General features: G+C 37.4%; 1 protein-coding gene and 1 pseudogene across 1 annotated transcript in view; both read right to left on the reverse strand.

The window, feature by feature from the left end:
- Positions 1-18,912, reverse strand: part of DDX4 (DEAD-box helicase 4) — a 73,002-nt gene that overhangs the window by 52,251 nt on the left and 1,839 nt on the right. The window contains exon 2 of the mRNA XM_040622253.1: positions 12,015-12,075. Within this exon, the coding sequence (XP_040478187.1) occupies positions 12,015-12,075 (61 nt within the window). The remainder of the gene's footprint in view (positions 1-12,014; positions 12,076-18,912) is intronic.
- On the reverse strand, positions 1,147-1,498 carry LOC103663671 (annotated as a pseudogene).

Genomic DNA, 18,912 nt, shown 5'->3' on the forward strand with positions numbered 1-18,912 from the left:
GAACAGGAAAAGAGTACATAAGCTATACAACAGTAGTAGTAATGTTTTTAAACAAGTGATAGTTCAAAATATTTATTAAGCTTTACAATGTGCATATATGACATTTTTAATACAGTAGGTATTTTTATGAAAACGTCTTCAATGAAGATTCAACAAAGTTGCAAGGTAACAAGTATTGAGTTTTTAACTCTAACTAGTTGCCACACAGCTAACACAGTAAAAGAAGACTTACAAAGTAAAAAAGTGCTAAAAAATATTTAAGCTACATATCCCTCTTCTGTATGTTCCTCCTTTTGCTAGATTCTGGCATCACAGTTCACATGCTTCCTTCTCTTTCACTGAGGCTAGACATTTCATCAGGTAATCTAAAGGCTGCTAAATTTCAGGCAGTAGTAACCAAGTTAAGTTCAAATGCTCTCCGATCGTGCACAGTTCAAAGACAACTTAAGATTTATTCAAACTCTAGCTGCTCCAACATTCAAGGGATTCCACATGGAAGTAGCAGTTACAGTAGCACTAAGAAGTGGCCTAGCTTTTGGCATACAGCAAACAGGAAAGGGAAGGTGACATTACAAGGACACAGCCAGAAAAATTAGCAATTCTCTAAACATCAACTTCTAATGTTTGCCAGGCTCTCCCCAAATATACAAGATGAGAATAGCATGCCTCAACTGGCTCAAATTCAAAGCTATGCTGTGTAATACTACCATCCCTAGCCATATGTGGCCACTTAAATTCAAAATTAAGTTAACTGAAATCAAGCAAAATCAAAACTTCGATTCCTCAGTTGTCACTCAGTTGTATGATACTCAGTTGTATCATATTAGACAGTGCAATTAAAAAATATTTCCATCATCGCAGAGAGTTCTAATGAACAGCACTGGTCTAAGATTGGTAGTTCCCAAGCTGTGGCACAAAGACATCAAGGAAAAAGGAGTAAGGTGTTCAGTCATGTTTCCATCTTGAATCAACGTATAAAGCTGACTTCAGTACAGTGGTACTCAAATACCTAAGAAAGTAACATATATATGACACTGCAAGCTCTTTTTTTTTTTTTGATACCATTAGTTTATTATAAAAGAGAGACATGAAAATTATTTACATGATGAAAGACTTCACAACTTCCCTGGAATGGGCAGCTTCACTTCATGCCATTTTAATAATGATTTTTTCCACATACTTTCCGAGAATGTCACACCTCTAAATAAGAAATAATCCTTGTCATCTAGAACTACTTTGGTGCCTCCATATTCTGGAAGAAGAACTTTATCTCCAACTTTCACACTAACTGGTTGACTCTCTCCACCCTTTCTTTTAAAGCCTGATCCAACAGCTACTACTGTTGCTTACAAGACTTTTCCTTGAGATTTTTCTGGAAGCATAATACCTTCTTTGGTTACAGTTTCAGCTGCACTCCTTTCAACTAAAACTTGGTCAAAGAGGGGAAGAAACTTTCTAAACACCAGCTCTGCCATGACTCCTGCTGCTGCAGTTTGTACTCTACTCTGGAGCTGCCGCCGCTGCAAGAAGACATTGCAAGCTCTTAAGGGTCAACAGGAATTGTTTTACCCTTAAGTAATAGAGTAAAATATCCTTTACTCAACTGAAATTCCTGTATATGCTTCCCAGGATTTCTTCTATCTTTTGACATTTATATTATTTCACCACTACTGATTTTTCTTTCTGTTTCTCTTCATCTGCTATAATTTCAAGTAACTCTTCATCTAACCCGTGTTGCACTTAAGATTCACATGATACATGTCCATTTGGTTACTATAATATCTAAATCCACACTTCTCCCAAATTCTATGACAAAAACCCAATTACTGGGACACCTGGGTGGCATCTGCCTTCAGCTTGGGTCATGATCTTGGGGTACTGGGATCAAGCCCCACGTTAAGGGTCCCTGCTCAGTGGAGAGCCTGCTGCTCCCCCTGCTTGTGCTCTCTCTCTGACAAATAAATAAAATCTTAAAAAAAAAATACCCAATTACTAAGATGGAAGGCCAAAAATTAAAATTACCATAGAAATAAGTGTGGGGAGGCAAGAGGATAAATGATTTCCTAGTAGGAGCGTGGAATCTTGTATTCTGAAACCTCACTCAAGTCAAGCAAATTTAGCTAAACATATACGAGCTATACTGTATTATGCCTATTAGTAAAGAAAGGCTCACAGAGTATTAAAGCTTTGTAAGCCTTATAACTGCTTAACTAAAATGCCTGTGACACTCTATCATGCAAGCCTTAACCACACTTGGAATTGAGAATGAAAACATGATATGGTTATACTCCTATATGGCTTCATCTATTTTAATAAATTTTCAACCATGTCTGGAGAGAAAAGTAAATTCTCATTATATATAGTTTCTTTCCCCAACAGTTATATGCCCTGTTTGGCCAAATAAAATAAAGTACAATAGATCTAATCAAACAACACATAGGACTGTCTCCTTCAACAAAAGCATTCTACATTGGTATGCAGCTTTACACTTTACAAAATGACTTTACATGCATCATGTCATTTGATCTTTATCCTCATAACAACCCTGTTAGGAATCAGGGTAGGTGTTGCCAAGTTTGTTTTTAGAAAAAAATGAAATTAAAAATCCCAAAATAACAGAACCTTTAAGTGCTAGGTCTAGAAGGTAGGATTTCCATCCCTAAACTGTGCCCAACTATAGCCATTCCAAAACAATTCCAAAACAATTCCAAAAACAATTTAAATTAACTGAACTAGCAGCAAGACATTTTAAAAAAAGAGAGTAAGCTTACACCCAAAAAGAAAAACTTAAGATTCAAGTAGTTTATTACCAAACTAAAATCAGTTGACAACTGAAACAAGTGGTCAAATTTAAGATAGCGAATTGTTATCAGATGTGCACACAAAAATTACCATTTGAGGACCACAGATACCATGCACTATGCTACATTAGGCCTTTATATATATTAACTAGCTTATTTAACACTTATAAAAGGTATTATCCTCATTTTAAAAACGAGAAAACGAACAGCTTAGAGAACCCTGGCAACTTCGCCAAGGTCATCCAGCCAGTATGAAGACTGGACTTCAATATGAACCCAATTATCAGACTTAAAGGCTTACTTATTAAAGACGTGTATACATTCTCTACAGTAAATCTGTGAGAAGCTCCTTGCCATCTCCAGATAGTAAATCATAGGACAAAATTAAAAATAAGTTTGGAAGACTCCATTAGTCATTCAAATTTGAAAAGTAAAACAGAGGACGATACAAATATTTTTAGGAGTTACAGAAAACAGCATGCAAAATTTTTAAAAAGCTTAAGGTAGAGTCTAAAAATGATGGTCCAAAAACAGAAGGGTCTAATAAAGAATGAATCCAACTTGTCTTCTCTGTTATTAGCATATAGTCAAGAGGAAAGAGGCAATTACTCTCTTTAATTTTTTTTTTTTTAGTCATTTTAGGGATTGCTGCTCTCACTTTCATGAATTTAATGATACATCATTACTGAATTTTATCAGGTTCAATCCCCATCATAATAAATACATAGTAAGAAATACATCAGTAAAGAACTCCATGATACTAATAAATGATGAAGTATAGCTATTTTTCTTTAGTGCTCTGAAGCCTATCAAAACAAATCAAAAGAAATAAAAATAAACTCCATTTAAAATGAAATTAGATGAAAGCAATTCCCACTAAATGACCAAAGAATATGCCCCACATATAATCACATTTGGACCAGATCCAGGAAGGAGGAGCAAATTTGGAACAAGTTTAAAAAATCCACATATTTAACCACCAAGCAAAAGAACAAAGAACTATGGGACTTCACTATGAGCTCTAGTCCTCCTGTAATCTTCCAACTGTCTTCCAGAGTGATCTGCTTAACCCAAGGTGAAAAGGGAAAGGGAAGATGAGAAAGAATTGGATGGCAAAAAGTTCTGAAACAACTTCTTAGTATTTAGGAGGGCAGCCAGCTGTCCAAACTACTTATCCCCTTTATTATCCCAAGTAGCTCGAAGACTAAACATTTATAAATCATCAATGTTCAGTTTTCCAAACAGAGATAATGTAATTATGAAAGTAACATGCACAAGAATTGCCTGGGAATCTTGCTAAAATATAGATTGTGATGCAGTAGTTCTGGGTGGACCATTAAACTCTGTATTTGTTTTTTAAGTTTTTTTTCATTTGAGAGAGAGAGAGCCTGCACAAGTGGGGGGGGGGGATGGGAGGGTGGCGAGGGGAAGAGGGAGAAGGAGAAGGAAACTCCCCACTGAGCAGGAAGCCTGGCACAGTCTCTATCCCATGAGCCTGAGATCATGACCTGAGCCAAAGTTAGGTGCTCAACCAAATGAGCCACCCAGGCACCCCTAGACCCTGCATTTCTAAGAAATTCACAGGTGACATCAATGCTACTTGTCTGTCAACCACATTCCAAGTAACAATATTCTCATATCCACCAAAAGACATACCAGAAAATATACTTAACAGGAAAATACTGTAAACTACCCGCATGCCCATTAATACAACTTATGACACAGTTGGAATACTATACATCCATAAATAACCTATAACTACTTCTAATAACATGGAGAAAAGCTTGAACACAAGAGAATATAATGTATAGTTCCATTTTATATGATTCCTACTTATAAGAAAAACTGACCTATCCTGCTAGAAATTAGAATAGCAATTACTCATAGAGTGATAGTGCCTTGAAGGAAGACATACGAGGGTTTTTTCAGTTCCACTAATGCTCTGTTTCTTGATTTGGGTGCTGAACATGAGGGTGTGTTTAGGTTGTTCAACTTCAATGAGCTATACATTTATGATGTATATCTTAGGTAAAAATACTGAATGTGTGTGTACACTACACTTCAAAAAATTTTTTTTTCTTGTTAAAGAAAGAAGAACGTGGCCTAGACAGATGTGTGGACAAAGGCAACTAAACTTGTAATAAACAGGGAATTTCCATGTTCCAGAGCTTATTTTCTTATAAAGATGAAAAGCATAAAACCAAAATTGAGTTAGGACAACACGAGAAAAGATAACTAGAGGCCAATCTTACTTAGTTCAAAAGCACTAAATAGGGGAGGCTGGTTGGCTCTGTCAATTAAGCATCTCACTCTTGATTTCAGCTCAGGTCATGATCTCAGGGTCGTGAGATTGGGCTCAGCACTGAGCGTCGAGCCTGCTTGAGATTCTCTTTCTCCCTCTACCCCTCATCACCCCACCCCTACTTGTACACATTCTCTCTAAAAAAAAGAGAGAGAGAGAGAGAAAATCTGTCTCCTTTAGGGGAAAAAAAGTGCTAAATAAAACATCTCATTTCACTGAATATTGCAATAAAATAGCTATACAGGGCTTATCCTAGGAACACAAAGTTAGTTCAAGTTTAAAGAACTCTATTTATATCACTACATTAAAGATTTAAAGGAGACAACAGAAATCAGTAATTCAAAAAAAAGGCATTTGTTAACATTCAACTGCCTTTTCTTTTTTTTTTTTTTTTTTTTTGATTGAGAGAGAGAGAGGAGGAGGGGCAGAGGGAGAGGTGGGGGGAGAGAGAGAGAATCTCAAGCAGGCTCCCCACTGAGCGCAAAGCCTGACATGGGGCTCAATCTCACGACCCCTGAGATCATGACCTTGGCCAAAATCAAGAGTTGGACATTTAACTGACTGAGCCACCCAGGCACCCCTCAAGTGCCTTTTCTAAACAAAATTAGTATTTGAGCAGAAATGGAAAGAAACTTCCTATTTAGTTAATGGTAGGTTTCATCCATTGCTTGAAGACAAAAAAGAACAAAATTATGTGAGATGAAATTTTCATCATATGTCAATAGAGAAAAGACAGAATATTTAACAGATGGTGCTGGGAAAACTGGATTACTTTATGTGGGGAAAAATGGGATCTCTATTTTACATCATATTCAAAAGAATGGATTCAACTGTACACTTAAAAATGGTTATGCAGGGGGTGGCTGGGTGGCTCAGTCAGTCAAGTGGCTGACTCCTGATTTCGGCTCAGGTCCTGACCTCAAGGTCATAAAATCGAGCCCTGCATCCAGCTCCACTGGGAGTCTGCTTCAAATTCTCTCTCTCTCTCTCTCTCTCTCTCTCTTTCCCCTTCCCTCTGCTTGCATGCAAGTGCATGCTCTCTCTCTCTCTCTAAATAAATCTTTTAAAAAATATGGTTAAGCAGGGAAAACTTATTTAACTTCATAAAGACTATCAACAAAAAACCCACAGCTAACATCATATGTAATAGTGAGAAACTCAAAGCTTTTCTACCAAAATCAAGTACAAGTCAAAGATGTGCCCTCTCATCATCCTTTTCAATAACATACTCCAAGTCTAGCTAAAATAATAAGGCAAGAAAAGAAAATGAAAGGTACACATATTGGGAAGGAAGAAATAAAGCTGTCTTTTTTTAAAAATGACTTGATCATCTATGTAGAAAATCCAAAATAATGACAAAAAACTCCTGGAACTAATAAGCAATTATAGCAAAGATGCAGGATACCAGATTAATATACAAAACCAACTGCTTTCTTGTATACCAGTAACGAACAAATGGACTTCTAAAATAAAAACACATTACCATTTACATTAACACGCAAAAAAATGAAATGGGTATAAACATAACAAAAGGTATAGAAGATTTATATGAGGATAACTACAAAAAACTCTCATGAACACAATCCAAGAATTAAATAAATGGAAAGATATTTCACATTCATAGATAGGAAAATTCTTTATTGTCAAGATGTCGATTCTTCCCCAGTTGATCTCTAGATTCAATGTTAACCCAATCGAAATCCTAGCAAGTTATTTTGTGGCTATTGATCAACTGATTCTAAAGCTTATGTGGAGAGTTTATATTCTATACCCAGCCAACATAATATTGAAGGAGAAGAACAAAGTTGCATGACTGACACCACACAACTTCAATACTTACTATAAAGCTATAGTGATCAAGACAGTGTATTATTAGCAAAAGAATAAACAAATCAATGCAACAGATTAGAGAACCAAGAAACACCCATATAAATATGGTCAACTGATCTTTGACAAAGTAGCAAAGTAGCAGTACAATGGAGCAAACACAGTCTTTTCAACGAATATTGCTAGAACTAAATATCCACATGGGGGGGGAACCTAGAACCAACCTTATACCCTTCACAAAAATTAACTCAATGGATTACAGATCTAAATGTACATGCAAAACTATAAAACTCCTGGAAGATAACATAAGAGAAAACCTAGATGGCCCTGGGTATGGAGATGACTTTGTAGATACAAACAAAAGCACGACCTATTAAAGAAATAATTGATAAGCTAAACTTCACTAAAGTTAAAAACTGCTCTGCTCAAATCTTTAAAAAAAAAAAAAAGTGGTGGGAGCGCATGGGTGGCTCAGTCAGTTAAGCAACTGACTCTTGATTTGGGCTCAGGTCATTTTCTCAGGGTCCTGGGATCCAGCCCAACATCAGGCTCCATTTTCAGCATGGAGTCCACTTGTCCCTCTCCCTCTGCTCCTCCCACTGCTCTTGCATGTGCTCGCGCTCGCTCTCTCTCTCTCTGTCAAATAAATAAATAAATAGAATCTTGAAAAAAAAAAAATCTGCTTTGCAATAGGCAATGTTAAGAGAATGAGAAAACAAGCAACACACTGGGAGAAAATATTTGCATAAGACACATCTGATAAAAGACTATTAACCAAAACACACAAGAAATTCTTAAAACTCAACAATAAGAAAACAAACTTAATTAAAAAATGGGTCCAAGGCTTTAACACATACATCAGAGAAATGTAAATTAAAACAATAAGGTACCACTACATACCTTTCTGAATGGCCAAAACCTAACACTTGACAATACCAAATACTAGCAAGACTGTATAGCAACAGAAATTCTTACTTATTTCTGATGAGAATGTAAAATGGTATGGATATTTTGCAAGGCAGTTTGGCAGTTTCTTACCAAAGTAAACATACTCGTACCATTTCATCCAGCAAGTATGCTCCTTGGCATTTACCCAAAGGAATTGAAAACTTATATTCACACAAAAACCTGCACACAGATGTGTTTCTAGCAGCTTTATTTCTAATCACAAAAACCTGGACACAACCAAGATGTCTATCAGTAGGTGAATGAATTAAAAACTGTGTTATATCTAGACAACAGCATACTATTCATTGCTTAAAAAAACAAAACAGAAACAAAAACAAAAAACAAGTGAGCTATCAAGCCATGGAAAGACATGGAGGAAACTTAAATGCATATTACTAAGTGAAAGAACCCAATTTGAAAAGCCTACATACTATATGATTCCAACTGTATGACATTCTAGAAAAGGTAAAACAATACAGACAGTAAAAACATTATTGGTTGCTAGGAGAAAGAGGAGGAAGAGAGATGAATAGGCAGAGCACAGAGGATTTTTAGGGCAGTGAAAATTCTCTTTTTGGTACCATAATGATGGATACATTCATACAAACCCACAGAACATACAACACCAAAAGTGAGCCCTAACTATGGACTTTGGATGATTATAATGTGTCACTGTAGGTTTATCAATTGTAACAAATGTACCACTCCGGCTGGGGATGCTGATAATGAGGGAAGCTATGCAGGTGTGAGACAGGTACATATGGGAAATCTCTGTCTTCCCCTCAATTTTGCTATGAGCCTAAAACTGCTCTAAAAAAAAGGAAGTCTTATTAAAAATTTTAAATTTAAAAAAATGGTTAAAATGGCAAATTTTAGGGGCGCCTGGGTGGCACAGCGGTTAAGCGTCTGCCTTCGGCTCAGGGCGTGATCCCGGCGATCTGGGATCGAGCCCCACATCAGGCTCTTCTGCTATGAGCCTGCTTCTTCCTCTCCCACTCCCCCTGCTTGTGTTCCCTCTCTCGCTGGCTGTCTCTATCTCTGTTGAATAAATAAATAAAATCTTTAAAAAAAAAAAATGGTAAATTTTATGTTTTGTTTATTTTACCACAATTAAAAAAAAAAAAAAACTTCACTGTAAATGCTAAAGACTCATGACCTGGGGTGACCAGAAAAACCCAAAGGTCAATAATTCTTTTTTGTGAAACCTGGATGTACACTCACATTGCATGTATGAGGTTCTAATTTGGCACTCAAATAATTACGGTTACCATGTTTTTTTAAAAAAAGAGAGAGATTCAGATGATTAAAAGCTAAATGTGAAAAGTAAAACTCTATAACATAGGTGGTTACTTCTGACATAGAGGTTGAGGAAGAGTTTCTTAATTAAAACTACAAAAGCAAATCAGAAAGCAAATCAGAAAAATACTCATTTAAGCACTTCAGAACAAAATTTTTGATCAATAAGGCACATCATGGACAAAGAACACAGATATAGAACGGAAGGAGATATTCACTATCAGAAGAGCATAAAATCTAAAATATAGGAGAAGTGCCTGCCAATCAACGAGAGAAACAGAACATGCATAATATAAAAATGGACTAAAATATGAAGAGGCAACTTACAGAAGTAGAAACCGAAAACAATAAGAAGCACATAAAGAGACAGTTAGCCTCTTAATAATCAGATGAATGCATTTTAAAAATGATATTTTGCTTTACACTCAAAAGAATGGCTAAAATTAAAAGACTCAATAATTTCAATTATCAATAACTGCAATTATCAATAATTTCAGTTAGACTAGTATAGTTATTCCAGAGAACAATTGTTAAATATTTAGTCAGATTAAGTACACATACACCCACGAACCTATAATTCCTTTCTTGAGTCCATTCCCAAAAGACCTTCTCACTTCGGCCTAATAAGTGAATAGCATAGAAATGTTCATCCTTGTGGTGGCAGAGGGTAATAGGAGGTCTTTTCAGTGTTCATCATGGGAATAGGGGGTAAATTAAACTTGATGATAAAGTGTATGAAATACCTTGCAGTAGTAAGAAATAATGACATCGATTATCACATATAAAGCGATCTTAAACATAGCTGTGGGGTGGAAAAGAATGAGATCTTTAGCTCTATAACATTTTTCTAAGTTAAAAATATATGCACAGAAAAAACAGGCACACGAAATGTGTTAAAACACACATATAAAAAAGAATAGTTCCTTTGGGGGATAAAACGGTAAGAAACCCCGGACACTCCCTTACTTAAATAGCTGGTCTAGGAATAATTCAAATATTCAAAAATGAGTAATGAAAAAATCAGCAAAGGCAGCATAAGGTCTGTGCAATACAATGAAGGAAGAGGGAAGGACTTAACAGCAAAATGACACAGAAAACATAGTTTAAAAAACTTAAATCCTCTAGACAAAGGCTAGCTGATTCCTCTTTAGAGAACCTGCTGTGCCCAACAAAACAGCCTGGCCCTGGCCCAAACAATCCATAGTAGAGCCAATCAGTCAACAAGCTGAGTCCATGCACATAAAGTTGATTTCTCATCGGCATTTTTAATGTTCCACTCTTAAATACAAAAAGGCACACAAGTATCACCAGACTTTTAAAGGAAACCACCCATATAAAAACACAGACTAGGCCAGGGCCAGGTGGGACTGCAAAGGGCCATGGCTGACCTGGCTCCAGTAAGAAAGGCTCCCCATGCAGACACCCAAATTCGGGGTTCAAGGTGGATCTTTGGGGCTCCAGCCTAGTGGACACCCATCTGGGGTCCTCGTGGGGGGCAGAGAATGGGTGGAGAGGAGTCTAGGGGTCACACTAGGCCCCAAGTGTAAGATATGTGACCGCACTCCTCAACAAACCAAATGTGGACCAGGCCTACTCATCAGCGGGCCCAGCCTGGGCCAAGGGTGCCCAGGCGTGGCAGGGGTGGACAAGGGAAAGGAGAGTAATTGGTCTGGTGCCCATGATGGGTGTTACAGCTCAGCCAATTTTACATCAAAGTTACTGAATTCAGAACAAGTTTTTTAAAAGTTTTAAGATTCTGAGTAGTTGAAATGATGTCTGGCAGAGGCTTAGATATGACAATTCAGGCACTAAAGTGTTACAGTTTGAGTTGAGTTTAAGAAGGAAGGAAGACAGCCTGGAAAGAACAGAATAGGATATAAAAACCTAGAGTACACATTATTTGATTATTTAGTGTTTATCTCTTTTATAGAATTTATCCTTTTTTTGGATTTTATTCATTTTTTGAGGGTTTATCATGACTATGAATATGATCCCCTTTTATTTTATTTATTTTTTAATTTAAATTCAATTAGCCAACATATAGTATATCATTAGTTTCTGATGTAGTATTTTGCGGTAGACAACACATGCATGAGAGCTGGGGGCGGGGGTGTGGGGGGTCTCAAGCAGGCTTCATGCTCAGAGGGGCTCAATCTTACGACCCTGAGATCGTGAGCTGAGCCAAAACCAAGCGTCTGATGCATAACTGACTGAGCCAACCAGGTGCCCTGAACTTTTTTTCTTAATACAAGCATTTATAGCATATATTTCACTCTAACATCTGCTTTTGCTGCATCCATCCCATAGGTTTTGGAATATTGTGTTTTCTTTTTATTTTGTTTTGAGACATCCTTTGATTTGCTGTTTGATTTCTTATTCGGCCTATTGCTTGTAAGTAGTGTGTTGTTTAATATTTACATTGTTTTTAAAAAAAGGAAGGAAAGAAAGAAAGAAAGAAAGAAAGAAAGAAAGAAAGAAAGAAAGAAAGAAAGAAAGAGAAAAAAGAAAGAAAAAAAACACCCTAGTAGTCCCATCTTCTACTCCCTTATATTAAGAATCCTGACAATTCTCTAGCAGTCTGAAAGCCAAATATGCAACTTCCAGGTTGGGCAAAGGTTCTACAGGACAGCCACGAAATAAAATAATCGTCTATTGCACTACACTCTCTCTTCTCTCCCTTCCTCTAGCTAGAAGTGGCCCTCATCTTAAAACATTCTAACAATAAATTCTCACAGAAATTTAACAAACACACTTTACAAGATGTCTACTAATCTGCTCTTCATTCACTAGATAAAGCCCTTAACCTAAAAAGGGTTCCATAGTTTTGCCTTAACACATACCTGATGATGAAGGTGGAGTCCTGTTAAAAGTGTCTCCATTTGCTCCAGAAGAATACCTTTCCTGTAAGAGGGAAGAAAAGACTCATTTTCTATTTTGAAAAAAAAAAAATGTGTCATCAAAAATGCTAGAAAATTTTAATAACCGGGCTCTGTTCCAAACAAAACAAAGCAGACTACAAGATTTCTGGATCACTCACTACTTTATTAAATTATTCCAAAACCTCTTCACTTTAACACGGAATGCACAGCATATTTTTTTTTAAGATTTTATTTCTTTGTTTGCAGCAAGAGAGGGAACACAAGCAGGGGGAGCAGCAGGCAGAGGGAGAAGCAGGCTTCCCTCTGAGCAGGATGCTGCCTGATCTCAGGACCCTGGGATCTTGACCTGAGTGGAAGGCAGATGCTTAAGCATCTGAGCCACCCAGGTGCCCCGAATGCATGGCATATTAACATATCACTTAAAACAGCGACTAGCAAACTACAGCCATGAGCCAAATCTGGTGGGCCACCGGTTCTCATGAAGTTTTGTTGGAACATAGCCACCCTCATTCATCTAGGTATGTCTTATGGCTGCTTTCCCACCACAATAGCCAAGTTGCAACGGAGATCATTAGGCCTGCAAAGTCTAAAATATTTACAATCTACCCCTTTATGGGAAGATTCTGCTGTCATCTGACTTAAAAGTTTACCCACTCATATACTTGAAAAGTATCATTAAGTATTATTATATAAATAAAATCTGACCAAAGTAACACATGAATAAATCAATGCCTGCCAATATATGTTTTTAAAAGTTCAGTATTCTACAGTATACTCAACAATACTGTGCAGAATAAAGTAGAGCACAGAAGGAGACTAATAGGTAACAGTTTCTAAAGCAAAGTACTACAGGATTTTATTGTTAAAACTTCAACTGTGGGGGGCCTGGGTGGCTCAGTTGGTTAGGCATCTGCCTTTGGCTCAGGTCATGATCCCAGGGTCATAGGATCAAACCCCACATCGGGGTCCCTGTTCAGCAGGAGCCTGCTTCTCCCTCTCCTCCCCGCTTGTGCTCTCTCTCGCTACCTCTGTCACTATCTGTCTCTCTCTTTCTCTCAAATAAATAAATAAAATCTTTAAAACAAAAACAAAAAACACTTCAATTGTGTTGGGGCACCTGGGGGGCTCAGTTGGTTAAGTGTCTGCCTTTGGCTCAGGTCACTGTCTCAAGGTCCTGGGATCAAGCTCCGCATTGGGCTCCCCACTTGGAAGGGAGTCTGCTTCTCCCTCTCCTTTTGCCCCCCCCCGACTTGTCTTCCCGTGCACGTGCTGTCTCAAATAAATAAAATGTTTTTTAAAAAAACTTCCCTCAGTCAACTGAGGACATCAGAGGGGAAGGGGGTGGGGGAATGGGATAGGCTGGTGATGGGTAGTAAGGAGGGCATGTATTGCATGGTGCACTGGGTGTTATACACAACTAATGAATCATCGAACTTTACATCAAAAATAAAAAAATAAAAATAAAAAATAAAAAAGTAAAAATAAAAATAAAAAAAACTTCCCTTGTGTTTATATAAAGAGAAACAAATTAATGTGTTCATGGTTCACTCTAAAATAAAGAAAACATCACTGATGCACTAAAAACAATATACCTATATATGTACATTGCAAATACAATATAAATACAAAGAAGTGGTTCATGTCAGCCACAGAATATTCACAGTTAATTTTAATCAAACTTGTCACAGCACAGTTGAAGACTACTGTTGATGCTCTCAAATACTGGCTGTCCCATTTTCCCTATCTTAGTCTCCAAAAAATGTATTCACTATCAATGCATATGTATTAGATTTGTAGTGGTATATTTGCATTTCTGTTGGGCTCAGAAAATTCAAATTTTGTTATTAAATCAACAGCTAAATGTCAAATTAATCTGGGAATCTTTCAACATTTTTCAGTGTATCTCTGCGTTAACAACAACTTGAGTAATTTCTTCTCACTTGGAACATCTAGGGTGTCCTTATCATTAACTAACTCCTTAATTTTCCCTCACATAAGCTTCCTCTAGTTAGGACAAAACTTACAGAACTCTCAAGTTCTTGCACATGAAAGGCAGAATATAATAATTTAAAAATTAAAGGTGGGGGCGCCTGGGTGGGTCAGTCGTTAAACGTCTGCCTTCAGCTCAGGGCGTGATCCCGGCGTTATGGGATCGAGCCCCCCATCGGGCTCCTCTGCTGGGAGCCTGCTTCTTCTTCTCCCACTCCCCCCCTGCTTGTGTTCCCTCTCTCGCTGGCTGTCTTTCTCTCTGTCAAATAAATAAATAAAATCTTTTAAAAAATAAAATAAAATAAAATAAAAATGAAAGGTGACCTAAAACTTACAAATGATATCTTAATTAACTGACTACATTAGAATAGTCACAACATTCCTTCAAATGAGTTCCTATAAATTAAACCAAATCTTGAGATAGTGCACTAGTCATACTTACTTTCTAAAATTTCTTTCACAAAAGTTATTTAGTAATGACTTAAAAAACTACTTTTATAAAGCTCAAGAGTCATCCAATTATTTTCTGAGTTATTAAGGACAGACAGAACACCATCGTTGAAATGCCTTGGGTTTTTAGTAACTACTACAATAAAAAGTTCCAATTTATGATTACCATAAACATTAACACAAATATCCCATGAGATAAATGGGTTTTTAAGAACCTGACTGTGATGGACTGGAAAGCCAGAATGCAAGACATAGCATGTTTAAAAAAAATTTTAAATAAATAGAAGAATTAACAAGAGTGATCCAGTTTTTCCTTTTTAAAGTGAAATTCTGGGACGCCTGGGTAGATTCAGTCAGTTAAGCAACTGCCTTCGGCTTCGGTCATGATCCCAGGGTCCTGGGATCGAGCCCCGCATCAGGCTCCCTACTCAGCAGAGAGCCTGCTTCTCCTTCTCCCTCACCTGAAACTAATGTAACATTGTGTTTCAAGTATACTTCCATAAAATAAATAAATAAAATTTAAAAACCTAGCCATCATCCTTGATTACTCTTTCACTTCCTATATCCAGTCACTCCAGTCCTATTAACTATTAAGTCCACAATTACCGTCAGTGTCCTCTCCCTTTCCTCTTCCCTTTTCCTCTCTGAGTTCATTTTCTACCACTCTTGTCTTATCTCACTGTACTTTAGCCATACTATCCGTAGTGGGCCAAAATGTGGCCAACCACAGACATTAAGTACCAAACCCTGAAATCTGTAAATGTTATCTTATTTGGAAAAAGAGTTGTCGCAAATGTAATTAAATTAAGGATTCTGAAATGAGGAGATTACTCTGGATCACCTGTGTAGGCTCTAAATGTCACCACCAATGTCCTTATGAAGGCAAAAAGAGTTAAGAGAGACACACACAGGCAACCACGGGAAGACAGCAGAGAGAGATGTAGCCACAAGCCAGAAAATGCCAATAGCTACCAGAATGCTAGAGGAGGCACGGATTCTCTCCTAGAGCCTACAAGGAATACAGCCTTGGTGACACCAAGATTTCTAATTTCTGGCCTTGGGAAACTAATACCTTGTTATGCACTTTATCTATCATGTTCACCACTATCCCCAATACCTAATAGGGCTCAATAAAAATTCATTGGATGGGGGCGCCTGGGTGGCTCAGTCGTTAAGCGTCTGCCTTCGGCTCAGGGCGTGATCCCAGAGTCCTGGGATCAAGCCCCACATCAGGGTCCTCCGCTGGGAGCCTGCTTCTTCCTCTCCCACTCCCCCTGCCTGTGTTCCTTCTCTCGCTGGCTGTCTCTCTGTCAAATAAATAAAAATAAAAATAAATCTTCAAAAAAATTCATTGGATGATTCAAATAAGCCAATTTAGAATTTTCAAAATGTTTTACACATAAGGGTTCTCATACGCAGCTGCAAATAATCTATTTGCATTTTGGTGAACACATTTCTTTTGACCTTGTATATACTCAGTATTTTCAATTTTGGAATATCACACTTTTTTTTTTTTTAGGTCTTTTGTGTTTTTAAGCCAATGAATACTTCCATCAATATCGTAAGGTTTTGTTTTGTTTGTTTTTTAATGTGGTAAAGTTATGATGTCAAAAACTAGTCAGGTCTGCTATCCAAATGAACTTATAGCTGGACAGTTTGGATAGGGAAGAGGCATCTTCAGGGCTCGCAATGTGGGGTCCAATGCAGATAGTTCCATGTTTTCTTTCCCCAGACACTTAAAGTCCTTAGCAAATATCTCTTTCATTTTATACCCCAAATCCCCTGAAATGCATAGAAGTATTATATCAATTTATACAGAATACCAAGATCTCATTTTGTATTCTAAGTTCCATGTAAAATAAAGCTCAGATAGGTAGTCCAAATAAACTGACAAGTTATGTCAGTGTGTTGCATAAAATTTTAAAATTTTTTTTTTTTTTTTTTTAAAGATTTTATTTATTTATTTGACAGAGATAGAGACAGCCAGCGAGAGAGGGAACACAAGCAGGGGGAGTGGGAGAGGAAGAAGCAGGCTCATAGCAGAGGAGCCTGATGTGGGGCTCGATCCCGTAACGCCGGGATCACGCCCTGAGCCGAAGGCAGGCGCTTAACCGCTGTGCCACCCAGGCGCCCCAAAATTTTAAAATTTTTAATTTCAAACAAAGCATGTCTCCTTCTTTGGTCTGACACAGAAATTAAAGTCCCAAAATACAGACAATATTATCCTCTATCCCTTCTTCTGATTGATCAGTCCTAGCTAGGTCAGCCCCATACACAACCCCAGTTGAAATCATCTTTTTTCCCCTTTTTCAGCAATTGCTACATGAAGACATCTTCTAAAATTACTGCAGCTATTTCAGCACTTCCAGAGCTGAAGAACTCCAACTCCTGAGTTTCACATATCACACACATACCCAAAGTTCAAGAGAGTCAGCACGTCACACAAGAAAGAACAAAGAACCTCAAAATTTAGAAATAACTACCAAAGCCAGGAATAAATGTGACTGCTGCAAGAGCTCACAATCTAGGCTTGAATTTCTGTATGTGAGAGCATTTTCCAAATAAAAGTTATCTCCCCAAATAAAAACATTTAACAATCGAAACTCACAGTGAAATCATCTACTCCATACTGAGAGAAACCGAGAGCAAATGAGGACATAGTATAGACAGAGAAAAACGGAAAACAAAAGGCTCTCTAGTTTCACCTTCTCTCTGGAATCAGGCAATCTCTATCAGTTGACTAGAACCCATTGGCTATAAGCTGTTGACGTTCAAAAGGATTTAGTTTTCCCTATCTTCCAGACCTACTCCACCAACATCTCTGCCATATTGCAATTTCTTTAACCTTCTCCCTCAGCCTTCTCATACCTTTCTATCACTCTATCCTCAACTCCATTATTTATATTTTAAAGATTAGTCAGAGATCTTTCCTCCAAGCTTGCCACTTGGACTTTTATTTGGATGACCATTTTGACTGTCTTCCACAAGGCGCACATACTGAGCAAGAAACAAGAATTTCCCTGCTTTCTAATAGGACACACTATATCCTCCCACATCTCAGTGATGATTATAAGCAGAAACTGCTCATAGTCTTCCTCCGGCTCCAACATTTCAGCTTCCTTAGTTCTGCCAACTCAATCATTTCCAAGGGCCACATTTTTCCCTAATACTTCAGAACCACAGTATAAACGTGAACAGAGAAGTCCTGAACTTTATATTCTTATCTAGACAATTATTATAAACCTTGCTACTTAATAAAATTATAATTGTGGGGGCACCTGAGTGACTCAGTCTGTTAAGTGTTTGATTCTTGATATCAGCTCAGGTCTTGATCTCAGGGTCCTGAGTTCAAGCCCTCCACTGAGCTCCACACTGAGCATGGATGGAGCCTACTTAAAAAAAAAAAAATTGTAATTGTGGATGGACCAATTATCTCAAGCTATGTTTGTTTTAATCACAAGAATATTTGTCTTCTGAAATGTGCCACCAAAAAGGCAGATAGGTGAGACAGAAGCAATCACTGTGAAGACTTACTCCCATGGTCATCTAACAAGAAGCATTCATTACACAGCTAGTAAGCAAATCCAGTACCTTGTTATTCACCATACTCATCCACTCCAACACTCATCCCAACAAGCTTACATGCAATGTGTAACTGTCTAAAAACTGAGATGTATGGACTACATCATTACTCGATTATCAAATTTTTCTTAACCTTGCATCTTTCACTGTTCCATACCTAGGTGATACGCCAACTTCAAAATCTGTATTTGGAAAGTTCTGACAGCTATCAAAACAGTGGCCTATTAGTTCAAAATTATATAAGCATAGGTAAATATTAAATCTCCAAAAAAAGATCCTGAAAAGTAGTCAAAAAAGGCTGATCAGATATTGTTTAAGACATCAATCCAAGACAGTTGCAGAGCCAAGACAAATTTTAAAAAACAAAAGCCCAGCTGTCTCTTAAACCAGAAATTCAGAACAGCCAATCAAAATGGTACCTTTAAATGAAACTAGACTGAATAAAAGACCTCAGATCTCTCCCACACATGCATATCATGTATTCATCCTCACTTTTTGCACTTTTTTTCCAACCAAGGCAAACAAAGCCACTGATTGCACCATGTTCCTTCAAGTCAACTAGGCCAGATAACTAATTGCACAACCAGCACCAAGAATTTAGTTTGCAGACAATGCAAAAAATTTACAAATTGGCCCCACACAAATGTATTCAGAATCATAAGGTAAAATTAGCATTCACATCCAATTTAGTATTCCTAATATTAACAAACAAGGTAGGTTACTAAATAGCAAAAATATTTCAGGAAAGGTATACTGAAAGCTCTGACAGTCAACCATTAGCAATTTCAGACATCCTATGCAATAAACATGCACAATATGCTCTAGTCTAGTGTAGTAC

The sequence above is a fragment of the Ursus maritimus genome, unplaced genomic scaffold, assembly GCF_017311325.1.
Source record: "Ursus maritimus isolate PB19 unplaced genomic scaffold, ASM1731132v1 scaffold_5, whole genome shotgun sequence".
Lineage (NCBI taxonomy): Eukaryota > Metazoa > Chordata > Mammalia > Carnivora > Ursidae > Ursus > Ursus maritimus.